Source organism: Cariama cristata, unplaced genomic scaffold (assembly GCF_000690535.1).
Source record: "Cariama cristata isolate BGI_N322 unplaced genomic scaffold, ASM69053v1 scaffold37217, whole genome shotgun sequence".
Classification (NCBI taxonomy): domain Eukaryota; kingdom Metazoa; phylum Chordata; class Aves; order Cariamiformes; family Cariamidae; genus Cariama; species Cariama cristata.
Genome location: NW_009629073.1, coordinates 1 through 16030, shown reverse-complemented (window position 1 = coordinate 16030; position 16030 = coordinate 1). Strand labels below are relative to the sequence as shown.

Here is a 16030-nt window from a genome sequence, read left to right as displayed (position 1 = left end):
TGCCGGTCAGGCCATGCCGTAACAGACAGAGAGACACCAAGTCACAAGGCGGGGAGAGGGCAGAGGCACCAGGACACAGGACCAGGAAAAGCACTATTCGAGCAAACGCACTGGGTGTTCTGGAAACCGAAAGAATCATCCCGACAAGAAAGGCACCAAAAAAAGCAGCATCTTGCTGCAACTCGGGCATAGCCTGAAAAATAAATGGCATTCCACCGAGTCAGCAGCATCCTAGAACCCTCTATTTTAATTAAAAAAAAAGAGTTAGCCATCATTTCTACCAAAAAAACCCCAAAACGCTTCCAGGTACAGCCTACGTTTGCCACCAGACAGATGAAAGCAAGCAGTCTCACATCTACGTCGTCTGAGTGACAGCTACTCTTAGTTGTGCCAACAGGAGAGACATTCAAATACACTAACGGACATTTATCTTAATACTGATCAGTTCTCAGTGTTTCATCCAGACCACGGTGGAAGCAAGTTTCTTTCTCTGATCGCAGTACTAAATAAATCTTAATGCCTGGCCATTCAAGAGCATCACCTTTCCAAGAATATGATTAAAGCAGCGACATCCCCTTGCTGCACTTGTGTCTCGTGGAAGGGGAATGGTCGCTGGGGCAGGGCACTCTTAGCTGCTGCCCACAGAACTTGCTCCCAGTGAGAAAACAGGAACTTCCAGAGAGGATTCTCTGTCCTTGAGAAGGAACATCTGTCTCCGGAGTGTCTGACAAGCTGGTCATGGAATCAGGCAGAGACCAGAAGAAACTTGGAAGCATTGTGATGATTAAATAAATAAGTCTTCCCCGCAATAGGGAATTTCATAATAAAAACTGTTTTGTGCAAATTTAAATGCAACAGAACCCTGTCGTAGTAAGGGATTTTGCCACAGGAGAGGGGCACGGACGGAGAGAAGAGGGGCCATGCCTAAACACCCAAGTTGATCCCAGCGAGGGGCCTTCAGCATGTGTCCGCAGGCGAGGAGGATGCCGGTACCTAGAACTCCAGGGACAGACGGATGGGAAGAGATGGACACTGCCAGCCTCCCACCCTCACTGCACCTGTGCTGGGCAGTGCCTCCTGTCCAGCTATGCAAGGACAAGCTGAAGGTGTTAAATAAGTCGGTCACCTACGTTCTTCATTATTGCTCTAATAAAAGCAGACTTTCACAGATAGACTTGGGGAAAGCAGATCATTCCCAACATCCAGGGGCACGACTGAGAAGCAAAGAGGACATGGAGCCCACTTACCCTACGGCCTGAGTCAGCCAAACGGGCAGAGGCTGCGCTCTCAGCGGAGACACCTGGGACTCCTGTCACCGCGATTCCATGAGCCATCAATCCTCCTCCCTTTGCCAACAGGAGGTGGCTTCAGAATCAAGCCCCAAGCCACCCTGTTCTGGGAAAGCGCAGAGATAATTCTGCAAAAATAGGGGCAGACATCAACAGTCTGCAGAGCCATAAATCCAGCAGAGAGCCCGTGGCTCCTGGCAGACACTCAGCAAAAGTTGGAGGGGCCACAAACTACACCTTGCTGCCTGGGGCAGAAAATCCCTCCGTCAACACAGACGGGGACAATGCTACTCTGCCACTATACCTGCATCCGCCTCAAACCAAGGAACTGCAGGATGTGATTCCTAAGGGAATGGGCTTTACTAATGTGCACTGTGTCTGCTTTTTCCCACCTGCCAGTCTTTTCCTCCACTCAGCTTTTTTTGGGCTGATTTAATCAGATTTGGTCAAGACAGAAGTTTCCCAGATGCTAAGTTGCCGTAAGTTTCATGGAAATGGGTGGTCAGGCAGGAGCAAGACCCAAACTGGTGCCCACCTGGGGGAAGAGGGGCAAACTTTCCCCCTGCCCCCCCCAGCCAGCTCACCTGCTGCTCCCGACAGCAGGATGGGAGCAGGAGCTGGCACAGGGACATTGGCTTTGCTCTGGGCAACCAGAGTGCCTGTGAATACTGCTGAGAGAGGGTCACAGGAGAGAGCTGGCTTTGTAGGAAGAGCCAGCATTAGCTTCTTGTTAGATTGCTCAGGGAACAGTTTTGCAACTCTACAGTGCTCAAAGCCACGAGGCTGATCTGACAGGCCTAGCACTACTGCTGTATGCAATGTAAAGAGAGGTAGGGACACGATCCTGCTCTGTTTTAGCTCTGGTCCCTCCTGGCCTGCACAATCACCACCTCAGGGAAGTGACAGAGGAGTCGGACCTGTCTACCTGCTGCAGCACGCAGGACGTGGAATTAGCAGTGGGGTGTGAGAATGAGTAGGACACCTTTATAAATAGGAATCAGCTACCAGAAGGGCAGAGTACTCTGTTCACAAGGCGCAGGAACCGAGGAGGGAGCTGCACGGAGCTGCCCAGTGACAGCTGGCAGCTGTGCTTGTGCCTGCTCCAGCCTCTCCTCCCTCACGCGAATCATTCCTGTTTGCAGGACACCTGGCGCTCCTTGGGAACAACACAATTGTGCTTCATGGCTTCCTCAAGTTCACAGCTCACCCAATAACCCTTCTACATGCCACAACAGGAGTCTGGGAAGCAAAACTGTGAGTAAGGTGTAAGGCAAGCCTAAGAGAAGAGCACACAGCTAAGCCTTGAACGGAGCTGTGGGGAAAAGCAAGCTGCTGTTACGACAATGGAGACATCTACGAGTTATCCCTGCAGACAAAGCAGTGGAGAAAACTTTGCTCCAGTGCTGACAGACGTTTGTCAGTAGAAGTGCACAGAGATACTTCTCCAAGAAAAGCTTTGTCTCAAAGCCACAAAATTAAACATTCTCCTTTAGCATTTAAATACATTAACTTTCTGAGGGTATTTACAAGTCCAGTTCAGAGCAGCAGAACAGCTAAACACCGGAGGAAGGGGAAGTGGCACAAGGCGTTTGTTGTGCTTTTCCAAAGAGCAGGGCAACCTCTGACCGCAGGGAACCAGGAAGACAGATCCCGAGCTGGGTCAGTGGAGACTGAGGCGAGCCAGGCAGCCACTCTCACATGCCGAGTTTGTCCTGAGGGAAGGGGTGAGGGGGTGCTGTCCGTTTACAGTAGGCCCCTGGGCAAGCGCGCATGCTGGTGAACAGGTTACATCCAAGCCGGTGTCGCGCACGAGCTGTCAGAGACCAGAACACTGGGGAGCAAGGGACCTTCACCATCAGATGCTCTCCTTTCGACATCCAACGTCCAGAACCAGTGGGGACTGCTGCAAGGAAGTTTCTCGGGTGGGATGCTGCAGGAGTGCTCGCTAGCTGGGGACAGAGGTTAGCACAGCTGTCAGCCTGGGGAAAGCTTCCTGCATCCCCGCTGAAGTGAGCAGCTGCAGCAGGGGAGTCTCCCAGCACTGGCAAGGGCATCCGTGCAAGGCCGAGGACTCCACAGACACGGTGCTCAGTGTTGTTGCCTGGCTCTTCAACAACGTTGTTTGGAAACTTGGCACGTTCACGTCACATCTGTAGGAAGGAGCTGTGTGGTCCCCCTGACAGTCTGCCAGAGGAAAACCAAAGTTTGTGGGTTTTTTGTTTTGTTTTGCTTTTATAAAGAAAAAGCTGTAAAAAAATATTCTCTGAGATGCAAGGACGCTTGTACTTTGTACTGCCTTGGCCATCCCTGTTCATGTCACCCGCTGGTTCCCTGGAGAGTCTGGTTCCAATGGCAGCAGGACACCCTGTGTATCGCTAGGACAAGCACTGTCCCCGTTCAGCTAGGGGAGAGCAGTCTGTCTGCGCCTGTCACAAATCCGTGACTTTATTCTCCACAGCTGCTGCAATCTGTTGTAGTCTATATCCGAGCTGCATCTTCTGTGCCGTTGGGTCTTCTTCCAAGGCAGTAATGATCTGCAACAAGACAGAGCTCACTGGCGGCCTTTCTCCAGCGCACAACACTGTCAACGAGCTCAACTCCGTGCATAGTGGAGAGCCCCAGGCTGGAATCCAGCATGCTCAAGACTAGAGTGGGTATGTAGTAATTCATCTCAAATTAACCACGAAAGTATTCTAGATTCATATTAATAACTTATAAACTTCATAGTGCAAAAAGAATGTCTCACCTGAAAATATCTTTAGTAAATGAATCTGAACTAACTCCCTTTCATTTTTCAGTATTTGGATATTGGAGTAAAAAAAAAAAACCACACACATGAAATCCCAACAGCCTCCAAGTTAGAGATAAGTCCTTTTTGTGATTTCCTCCTTCCCTCTCTGATAAGAAGAAAGCAAACTTATAACATGGAAGTTACGCACGCCAGTGAAACAATACACAGTGTTGTAATAGTCCAGCTGCTCTTAATCATTAATTTTTGGAGGTTTTTTGGTTGGATGGTAAAACGAGAAGGGCATGTTTGTACCTGCTACACACTCACCTGGTCATAGTACTTATTGATGTATTTGTACAATTCATGTAGAGCCACCAGGGAATTGAGGTCACCTGAGTAATTCTGAATATGAGAGAGGAAGTTAGACAAAACTGTGAGACACCTAATAATTGTTCTTCTAAATTCTGCGTCCTCACAACTCATTAGGAAATGTGCCTGTTGCACAAAGCAACAGGAAAGGGAATTCACCAGTAGTTCCTAGCAAAGGAAAAAGTCACAGATATTCCTTGGCCCGAGTCCTTGACTACACTTCTCTCTTCAGCGCTAGCTGGGCAGACCCTCACCCTGCTTGTGGTGCCAACAAAGCAGAGCAGCCACTGGGAACAGTCAGTATGTCTGAGCAGAACTGCACACTCAGCTGGAATATCTCATCTTTGCATTACCAACTTTCTCTTAGATGCACAGGTGAGGGGCCAGGTTGACTTCTGAAATAATTTTATTTACCCGTGATAGCTCAGCCAGGGCAGAGTTCATCTCCTGGTCACTGGCAGAGATGGTCTGACGAATGTCCGCATAATACCTATACAGTGGTACACAAGCAATTAGCGTATTGCTCCTCCTAGCCTCCTTCTTACTGCTTAAACTACGACTCTTCACATTCATTGCTTACCTTTCCACCATCTGCTTGTAGCGAGGAATGTCCCGGGCATAAAGCAGCTTATTGATTGGAGAGTCCTTGAACATCCAAAATCAGAATTGATTACAAAAAGCTCCTTCATCATGCTGTGGACTAACCTTAGCTGGTAACACCATCACCGCTATTTTCTGTCATTCATTCGGGATGGGGATTTTTATTTTTTTTTTCTTTTTTGTCCTCTGCATGGAGAGGCACTTCAAGTAGCAGGCTCCCTTCTAGCAATGCAGTCTGAGGAACCACAAGATGTGTTGGTGAAGGGACCTCTGGGATCCCTAGTCCAGTCTTCCACTTGGAGCTGGGTGATCACCAGTATGAGATCACACTGGCTATGGCTTTGCATAGCTGATTCCTGAAATCCTCCAGAGATCCACCCATCCCATCTCTGGTGACCTGTGCAGGACTTCCACCCTCAGCACAGGGTGAGTAGTGGTGCTAAAAAGTTCTTCTAATGGCCAACCTGAATCTCCCAAGATGCATCCTGCGACTTACACTGTCTGCCACAGCCAACTAGAGTTTACCTCTGTCCCCCAAGTACCTGCAAGCTGTAAATAAAGAGCACCCCTCAACAACTTCTTCTGTATGCTAAATAAAATCAGCTCCTGCCTCCTCTCTTCCCAGGAGTCCCCATCTCTCTCCAGTGGAACATGGGAGCAAGGATAGGCCTGGCCTGCTGTCCCAGTGGTGCCCATAAACATCATTGCCTTCCTGGGGCAGCACTGCTCAACTGTCTGTGGCAACCATGCTCCCTTCTCCCTATGTACTTACCCGCCCTAACTTATGGTCAGCTATTGTACAGGAGTCCATGAAGGTCTGCGCAATGACCAGGAGCACAGCATCCACGTTATCTGACGTCTGCACGTCAAAAACAAACTGGGGATTCTTGATGATGTTGATCCAGAACCGTAGGGGCAGGCTGCAAAGAAGACAGAAGTGCAACAAGGTGTCAGCAATGGTAGCAGCTACAGTACTGAAAGATGTTCTCCACATTACTGCATCTCTCAGCTTTGTTCTCCCAGCAAAACCAGCTTTTCACATGACGCTCTGCTGCCTTGCACTCCCATTTTGCTCCTGCTCAGCAGGGAAAGGTGGCTGTCACTTTGTAAGTCATCAGCTCTAGACAGCTTAGCAGTGCCTCCTCTGGGGCCCATGGGAACACTGTACCTGTTTGTCTTCCAGATATGGATGGTCTCAGGGTCCGTGATCCCATAGTGTATTGCCTGCTCATCCAACAGGTCAAAGAAGTATTTGACAGCCAGAGGGACAGGGCGGTTGGTACTGAGGATCACCTGGAACAAGTCATCCACAAATTTCTGCAGAGTGCCCTGTGGAGAACCGAGGACAGAGTCAGCACAGGCAGAGAGTGGAGAGCTCAGGCCTGACGCAGTTGAGAGGTTACCCTCTTCTGCTCAGTAGCCTCCCCTCACTGGTCCAAAGCCACCTCCCCTCCACTGCAGTGAGCAGCAGCAAAGGAGAAAGGAGGCCCCAGTGGGTTCTGGAACAGAGGCCAGGGAGAACCTCATGAACAAAGCAAAATGCAGAGGGGAGTCAGATGCACTCAGAGCCAAAGGGGATCGTTACAGGGGAGAGGGCTTTCAACATGATGGAACAGGACTGAAACGTAGGGAGTGCCTAGTGGAGAGGGACTGCTGGCTGCCAGCAGCTCTATTCAGCTGGACAGGAACAAGAAGGGGTTTGCTCAGCAGCAAAAGGAAGTTCAGTAAATGTGGGAAGAGCACAGGCGCTGCCTGGCAAAGTGCCTGGGCTGTCTCTTGAGGAATGGTACTACTGCAAGCTGGGCAGTGCTGGGGAACCTGAATGCCAAAAGCTGGTCCCTCTGCTCTGTTCTCAAGAAAGGATAAGTTCCTGGGTCAATTTTTTTAACAATGACATTGGAATTAAGCAAAAAGGAGAATGTGAGCAGGCGCTATGCCTGATTTATGACTACAGCTGAATCTGTACATGGCTGGTGTGTACTATTAACATCATCGTGCTGCAGCAGGTAGCAGGTCAGTCGTATTTTCTTGGCCCTGGGTGGGGTGGAAGGTGAACAGACACGGCAGCCTAGTGCTGCTACCAAAGAAACTTTGCTGCAAAGCACAGGGTACCTGCTTTTTTCTGTGGGATGCACAAAAACCAAACATGGGTGGACACAGGGATAAAACCATTTCTCAGTCTCCTAGAGGCTCTGCAAAACTTAACCCATTAGTAGAATTTTGGTACTGCAGTGCTGGGATCGGAGGGGAAACAACCAGCATGTGCATCAACCAAGGCAAAGGGGCTCTTCATCTTCATACACATCCCTGCAATCTGCCAGGGGATATGAAGGCAGGCAAGATCCCAAGCACAACACAATCTGTGCTGCTTCTCACCTTCATTGAGAGTAGACGTGTCAGATAGATCTCTGGGATTGCCTTGGCTCGCTCCCGATCTCTTAAGCTCCCACGCCGATGCTTGGGCAGTTCTGGCTCTTCTGTTGGTTTTACCAGGTGCCAAAGTTTGATCCCACCTTCATCTGCATCCTCCAGCATCGGTGTTTCTGAAACAAGCAATTGTTTACAGATGACTGTCAGTTCTCTCACAGTAGAACTTGGCTAGGTAAGGCCCAAGGAAGCAAGATTTCACAGTATGATAGAGACACAAATGGGAAGGAACCTCTGGAGGCCTCTACCCAGCCTTCTGCACAGAGTACAACTGTTGCTAGCACTAGAACGGGTTGCCTTTGTCTGCCCAAAACCTTCAACGTCTCAGAAACCTCCCCAGACAGAGATCCATCACCACCACCCCAGTGGTCTGTTCCACGGCCGCACCACTCTTCTGCTGAAGGAGATTTTTTTCCCATGTCCAGTCTGAACCTGTAAAGCTGCAGCCTGTGGCTATTGCCCCTTGCACCACAGGAGTATCCATGGAGCCATTTGCTCTGCCAGGCAGCAGGGTAACTGCCTGGTGTCCCGTCACCACTCTCGGCCCACGCTCAGCACCTGAGAGTATTCAGATTCCTACAAGTTGCAGACTGTGCTCAGCCCTAGAGAGTCAGAACTAGAGAACTCTGCTTATCCTGCATTTTCATGCCCAGCCTGGCTTTCATAGAATCATAGAATCATTATGGTTGGAAGAGACCTCAAAGATCATCAAGTCCAACCGTATACCTGATGCCACCATGTCCACTAAACCATGTCTTGAAGTGCCACATCTAAACGTTTTTTGAACATCTCCAGGGACGATGACTCCACCACCTCCCTGGGGAGCCCATTCCAATGCCTAACAACTCTAACGGTGAAGAAGTTCTTTCTAATGTCAAGCCTGAACCTCCTCTGGCGCAACTTGAGACCATTTCCTCTCGTCCTATTGCTAATTACCGGGGAGAAGAGCCCAATCCCCACCTCGCTACAACCTCCTTTCAGGTAGTTGTAGAGGGCGATCAGGTCTCCCCTCAGCCTCCTCTTCTCCAGACTAAACAACCCCAGCTCCCTCAGCCGCTCCTCATAAGGCTTTTTCTCCAGGCCCTTCACCAGCCTTGTTGCCCTTACACTCTTTTGCTTTCCTCTGCTCTTACACTCTTTTGCTTTTCTCTCATCTCACCTGCCCAAGCCTTCCATTTCCAGACAATCCTATGAGGGTCCAAATCATGTATCAGCCTCCTATAGCAACATAAAGCTGGAGATGTGGCAAGAGACTTGTCCCACTAACTGGCAAGTGCTATAAAATCATTTTATGAGAACAGGACATCAAACTCACTCTCTCCTGGGATGTAATCCTGATTCTCCCTATGGATATGCTTGGTCAGGCGTGGGACCAGTGCTACTGTTGCTCCATCGGGCACCTGCACGCAAGCAAAAAAAAATTAAAAAAAACTCAATTCAAAACAAATGGCATGTTTCTCATCAGCACAACAGGCAAGTGCTCGTAGACCCGAACATACTATACCATTACTAGAAATAGGGGCAGAAACAGGGAATTTTGGGCACCATCACTCTCTTTCCTGATTGTGGGAGAATCTTGTTTGTATCATTGAAAAACTGATGTGCAAAGTACAACAAAGATGATAATACCCAGGGACTGAGGTCATTCACATCTAGAACGCGTTGCAGCAAGGGATAACATTGGTGCAAGATATGACACATTGGTGCAAGGTAGTTAAAAAACCCAAACTCCTCTTTCCATTCCTAGAAGCTACTTCACAGATCAGTGCGCCATCACCTACTAACCGATTTGGACTGGAACATTAACAGATCCAGCAGCATCGCCTTCATTGCAACAGCCACCAGGCATGAACTTGTGCATCTCCTTCCAAGAACTACACCTGCCCGCATCTCAGGCACAGGTTAAGGATGGGACTATGCTTGTTGAATTCACAGTGCAGGCCACAGCACTGACTAAATCTGAATATGCTGCTGCAAGAATGCTCCAACCTTTTGACAGTGATCCACCAGGAGCCAGAGCCACAAATAGACTATCACAGTGTGTAGAAGTAAGAGACAAGGCAACGGTAGACTGAGGTCTGACCTTGTAATGCTGAAGAGTGTTCAGGCGTTTCCAAGTTCCTTGAACAACAGATGTCACATCCTCATCGGACAGTATCAGATGACCTGCCAGCCCTGATCTCCACTCTACAGCCATTGAAACACAGAAAATGGAAAGATAAACTGTTAATTTGAGGCGTCTCTGAAGTCTGCTGTGCTTCAACCTGGTTGACCTCGTTACATGCCCACCGATCCTCATCAGCCTTTACCCATGCTATTTCATAGATAACATAACCTGAGGAAATGCCTGTAACAATGCTGAGTCCTACAGTCACAGGACAGTCTCTCTGAGCACAGGGACAGGTGGCCCCACGGCCTCCCAAGTTCCACTCACCAAGTTCCTACAAATTCTGTCAGGTTGTGACTCTTCAAGCGGGTGATTCAAACCCATATGCACCCATAGTCCTTATTAGCTACTATTCCCCCAGTACCTGCTCATCTATAAATGTTACCACTATTCAGCAGCAGCCAAAGAATGAACAAGATGGAAAACTGAGTGGTTTCCCTCACAATGTAAGTTCTAGCTTTCATTAACCACCGTGGGCAAAATCCTCCCTGACATACATTACTGAGATGCTGCCATTCACTTCACTGGCAGGAAGAGCCAGTCTATGACTATAGCATCTCCGTGCCGCACTCAAATCATCCTTCCCTCCTACACATTCTCCATACCTCCCCCCCCACCCCCCCCGTGTCCCCCCTTGCCCAAGCCATTGCCACAGTCCAACTCTGGCAGAGAACACCATGAAATGGAAGGGGCTGGACCCAACTGCTTCTTTCCCACCCCTGCCTCTTGCTGTTAGCCTCTTTCCTGCATCATGCCCTGTTGGGTCCAGCCAGAGTGCAAGATTCTTCATCAGTGACTCTGCACATAGAATCACAGAACCGTTTAGGTTGGAAAAGACCCTTAAGATCGTCGAGTCCAATCATTCAGCAGAGAACGACAAACGTCAGTCACGCCAGGGTGCTGTGCACAGATAGCAAATGACCACTCTCCCACTTCCTCACGGGGTTTTGGCACCAAGGAGTTCTGCTCACCAAGGTCCAGGGTGTCTGGGTCTGGTCGGTGACAGTATGGCGTCCCTTTATAGATCTGATCTAGGATTTTTTCCTTCACCTGCGTTATGGTGTCACAGTCTAGCACTTTCGCAGAAATCCCTTGGGTGTCCTCTGCCCCTCCTGCAGCAACTCCTGCTTGCGTCAAAGCATTTAAGGTCTGGGGAAGAAAAGAAAAGGTCACAGCTACTCAGCTGATAAGATTACGTCTGACACATTTACACCTTTGATGGTTGGGCATTAAGGCAAGTTAACAGCTGGTCCTTTCACTGGAAGAGTTTCAGAAAAGAAAACATCACAGATGTTCAACACTGTTCTCAGTCTTGTGTCAAGAGGTGGAAGCCAGTTCAACAGCATTGGGGAGGGGCTTCGATGTCCCATCAGCAATTTCATCCCCTTATTTCTAGACACAGAGCACAGCACATACACCAGATTACTGTGGTGATGGCTCCTATCAGCCTAGGGCAAAAGTGCCTGATTTAGCAGAGCTCTTGCTCGCCTATGGAGTTGTGCTGCTGGGATAAACTTGGCTCCCAGGAAACAGTAGCAAGATGCTGCACTTCTGCCTCAATAATGGGAGCAGAGACATTCAGCACCAGAGAGCCCAGAGGAAACAAAAGATGTGGTGCTTACCAGAGTCCGGTACTCCAGGTCCTCTCTCAAAAGGCGGTTGTCATTCAGGGTATATTTGGCTTTCCCTGTCACCCAGTCGACTGGCCCTTTGTCCACCTGGTGCTTGATTCCTCGAAACAGCATGTAAAGGGGCTCCCCAACAGAATCCTGGCAGAGAAAGGGAAGAGTTTCACCTGAGAGAATTCAGTTTGCTCCTCCCAGCAGAGCCCAACAGCTTGGAAACATGGACACCCAAGCAGAGGAGGAGCAGAACTGAGGATACAGCAGCTAAGCCACAGCAGGCAACGACAGAGCCTCTGCTGACAGCTCCTGCCCCACACACAGGGAAAGTGCAGGGGTCACCTACCAGGGGGATGCAGAACACCAAGGCATTGCTCTGCCTCCGCGTCACTAATCTGAGAGGCTCTCCTTGCCACCCCCTCTCCAGGGAAGGAATTAGATCAGAATCGGTCCTCCCCACACACAGACTAGCCTATGGCCAGCCTGCCTCAAGATAAAGGAGCTACACTGAGCCCTCCATGATCTGGAGAGACATCCTGGAAATGATGAGTGGTATTAATGCCACTTTAAGCGTCCCTGTCCCCAGTGAACAGCCCAGGTCTCTCATTCCCCACTCTGAAATACAGGACGACTATTTCAGCTACAAGCAAGGCACAAAGCAAAGCTGTGGCTGTCTCCCCTCTTTTGGGCCCTCTACACCACAAAGGGACAAAATGCTCACCCTCACAAATGCATACAGGCAGATGGACATCCAGTTAGTTAACAGCTTCTCTACCACTGTTTCTGTCCTGAAAGAGAACATGAGGTTGGTCAGAGGAATACAGTACAGAGCAGGGAGGGGTTTGGAGAAAAAGATCACTCCTGTTGAGAAAAGAGCACACTAAATGATAATACAGGATTCAAGGGAAAGGAAGGAGAAGGGAAAAAAGAAAAAAAAAAGACTTTAGAGACCACTAAGGTTAATGCTTTTAATACCGCTTGAGTCACTTTTCAGCCTGAAGGAGGCACCAAATTACAGAAGTGGAGAGACAAGCAAGCAGGGGACAGAGGAAAGCCTCTGGTAGGTCTCAAACAAGGGAAATTTGTTCAGATCAGAAGGACGGACCAGACAGGAGGCTAATGGGGATCCAAACACAGGAGATATTTCGGTTTGGCTTCCAAACACTGCGTGACTGCAAGCCCAGGGATCTCTAAACAGCAAAGTGAGATTAGCAGACTTGGCAGAGCCCTAGTACATGAACACAAGTAGAGAGTTAACATACAGCAGCTTCAAAAGAAGAGGAATTTGGGGTAGGCAACTCCAGCTTCCTCCTCTTTTCACACCTTTCCTGCTATATTCCCTGCCAATTGCTGACTGGAGAGAGGGGTATCATTGTTACTGCTTCCTCCTGTTTGATGCATGTTGTCTGGACACACACTGGTCTTACAGCTGCAGCCCATGCCATGAAGCTATCCTGCTCACAGGAATTTCACAGCTTGCCAGCTGGGCAGAAAGGCTCCGTCCCCTCGGGTAGCTAGCAGTGGGACCATGGCTGGCTCACTCACCTCCGCAGCATCAGCTTGGGGTTCTTGGCCACATACTGCTCTACAAGGTCATTCAGGAGTGTTTTGAGGATGTCAGTGAAGTACTCCAGCTTCCCATGCAGTGACACAGTGAGCAACGATGCCACATAAGCCCGGTCTCTTGGAGAGAAAGTGCGCTGGATTTCCAGAGTGTGGATGAACTGGTGGGGAGAGAAATAAACCAGCGTGTGAATGTGCTGAAAATAAGGCAGTCACAGCTACTGGCTCTTGGAAGAAGTGCTGCAGGGAGCTGTTCAGGAATGAACTTTAACAGACACTGCCTGCTTCCTGCCACCAGCTGCCAGTGACGTGTCCCTGACCCCACAGCAGGCTGCAAGCAGAGAGAGAGGGACATTACCTTGGTGAGGAAGAGCTTGCTGTTGAGCAGGTTGGAGAGCTGGACCAAGCCCTGCTCCACAGTTTGCCGCCGGCATTCAGGGATGTCCAGGTCCCTTTGCAGTGGTGACTCACGGTGGCCCGGGAAGAAAATGCGCTCTGCATAGGACTTGTAGTCCAAGAAGGGTATGCCTGTGCCCACAAGGTCACTTGTGAGGTCCATCATCTCAGTCATCAGGTCTGAGGGAATGGAAATGCCCATGAGGTTGATGACATGATCACACAACTGATGGTGCAAAGCATGAGATGGGTGCAGAAACTAGGGCCAGCAGGATGTGACTGAGGAAGAGGAAGGATGTTTCCTGTCAAGAAGAGGCACATTGGGGTCCTACTGCTAGAACATTTAAAACTAGACTAGACACTGGGAGAAACTGCATGAGGAAACTTCCAGCTTTAAGGCACAACCAAAAGGTGAATCTGGTGATTATTCTCATTCAGTCGGGGACTGGCTTCCAGTTTTATAAAGAGGAAGCCACTGTTCAGCACAGACCTGTGGTTACAGGCATTACCTACATTAGAGATAGAGTATTAGAGATCTCCTGCTCCTCACTGCTTCCCACATTAGTTGGAGATTACAGTTCAAGTCACCCTCACAGTTTCAGAACCCCAGGTCTCCCACACAAGGGCTTACTGCTGTAAGCAGCTGAAGTACAAGGTTTGCGGGCCCAGAACATGGGGTGTAATTCAACTTGCCCTACACAAAGACTGGGCTAGCTGTCCTTAAGATCTCTCCAAGTGTTCTGTCTTCACCTTTAGCTCTCCATCTGACTCTGGAGGATGAATTGGAGAATGAGAGGGGTCCGTACAGATCACTGTGCTCTGAATTAAAGAGAAGAATTAAAAATGGAAGAACTTGGCTGTATGTTTCAATGTGCCAGCACAGCACAAAGTTATTGTCTTCTCTGTTGTACCCAAACAAGTATGCAGGAATGGAAAGAGAGGTAGGGCTGAGAGTAGTTCTTCAAGTTTCCCTGAAGCTGCAAGAACCTAGAAACTCAGTGACTGACCTGTGAATTCTTTTTTGCATCTGTCCCGAACACTTGTTTCCAGATTTTCCAGCTGGATTTGAACTTTCTTGTAATCCCTCAAAGCCTGTTTGCTCTTCCTCCTGCAATAAGAAGCAGAATTGCTCTGGGGAAATTGTCTAGCCCTAGCCCAGGAATTGTCCTTGCCAACTGTTGTGTTGCTGCCAAGGATGCCAGGGCAATTGGTAGCGAGGTGATTTCTACTGATTGTCATCTTTGCAGGATACCAAACAGTGTTCTATAAACTAGATGTGTCTCCTGGAGTACCCATTAGGTATGGGCTCTGAATGAACCATTGTGCAGGCTGTGACCAGCAGATGCAACGTGCCTCACACATCTAACACCACCAGGGGCTCAGAATTGGCGCAAAATAAAGAAAATTGAGACCTTGTTTAGACCCAGGATGTACACGCTTGGCCATATCCACTGAGGAACGCTGCAGAGGAACTTAAAGACCTCATACAATGCCAGAGTTTCTTACCTGTATATGAAGACAATGACCAGAACAATCAGTGCCACAAAGGATGCACCAACACCCAAGCCAATCTGTGCCTCCAGCGGGAAGGTGAGCTGGCTTTCTGTGTCATACTGCACTCGGCCCAGGAGGAAGTTCAGGTTTCCCATCTGTACCTGTAAGAAAGCATGTGCCACAACATAAGCTCAGTGCAGCGATGAAATCCAAAGCCACAGGGCTCTTCCACAATGTGTACAGGTAGCATACAACTCTCTAGCAAATCTGTCCCAGAGCACAACTCCTGAATCCTATACCATTTGCTTCAGGCAATGTTTGGCACATAAGAGTAGAGTTGAGAACAAGAGCTGGTCCTTGCCACCCCTGGTACCTCCCTTGTCCCCCACTAGAGCTTCTGCCTCTCCTTCACTTCCCATCCCACTCCCTGCCTCCACCACTTCTTGCTTGTGCTTTAACAAACGACAGAATTTCTTGTGGTTCTGCTGATTCCCTACCGTGAACTCTGGGAGCAAGTCTGTGCCCTCCCGCTTTGTGCGGTGCCGCGGAGCTGGCTGCTCAGAGGGAGGCTCACAGTAGAGATGATTCCTTGTTAGTGTCTTCACCACACAGATACCTTCCCCAATCATAGCCATAACTTCATCCTTGGAAATAGCCAGATCTAGATTTTCCCCCTGGAACAGATGTGGAACAGCACATCAAATCAGGATGAAAAACAACTCTGCATTCCATGACTCCAGAGGAGATGAAGGAGACCAACACTGTAGGATGAAAGCAGCCTTTTTCCTTCTCTGACTGGACTCGCATCTGAATTCGTCGCAGAAGTTCATTTTCTAAGCTAAAAAATTCACTTGCATATTATTTAGATTATAGCTTTATGCAGCATGGTACAGGTCCTAAATACAGTTATAAATAACCTGTCTTCTTAAGGCTCTTCAACCACAGCACGACTAAGCTCAACTCTTCAGTCTGTGTGTATATGCATATACACACACACATAATGTGTATATATTTGAAGAGGCAGTAGTCCCATGTCAGTTAACCTAAGCATTCAGCCAAGTCAATCGATGCCTTTCAAAGGTGTAACACATTTATGTTATCTGCTACAAAGATCTGCTTTAATTTTGGGGGATTAAGACTTTTTTTTATTCATAGAATCATTATGGTTGGAAGAGACCTCAAAGATCATCAAGTCCAACTGTATACTTGATGCCACCATGCCGTCTAAACCCACTGAACCATGTCTCAAAGCACCACATCTAAACATTTTTTGAACACCTCCAGGGATGGTGACTCCACCACCTCCCTGGGGAGCCCGTTCCAATGCTTAAGTACTCTAACAATGAAGAAGTTCTTTCTCATGTCCAGCCTG

The 16030-nt window shown here is 48.9% G+C and overlaps 1 protein-coding gene across 1 annotated transcript; it reads right to left on the bottom strand.

Moving 5' to 3' along the window:
- Positions 1-3501: 3501 nt before the first annotated feature.
- LOC104165409 (plexin-B1-like) lies at positions 3502-15344 on the bottom strand (the record flags this gene model as incomplete). Its single annotated transcript, XM_009705032.1, has 17 exons — positions 3502-3823; positions 4348-4422; positions 4804-4879; positions 4970-5034; positions 5762-5909; positions 6158-6318; positions 7366-7532; positions 8732-8816; positions 9500-9603; positions 10555-10732; positions 11206-11352; positions 11927-11993; positions 12751-12929; positions 13127-13344; positions 14172-14272; positions 14671-14819; positions 15156-15344. Coding segments are annotated over 17 exons (2214 nt in total), but the record flags the coding sequence as incomplete, so codon positions are not given.
- Positions 15345-16030: the final 686 nt, after the last annotated feature.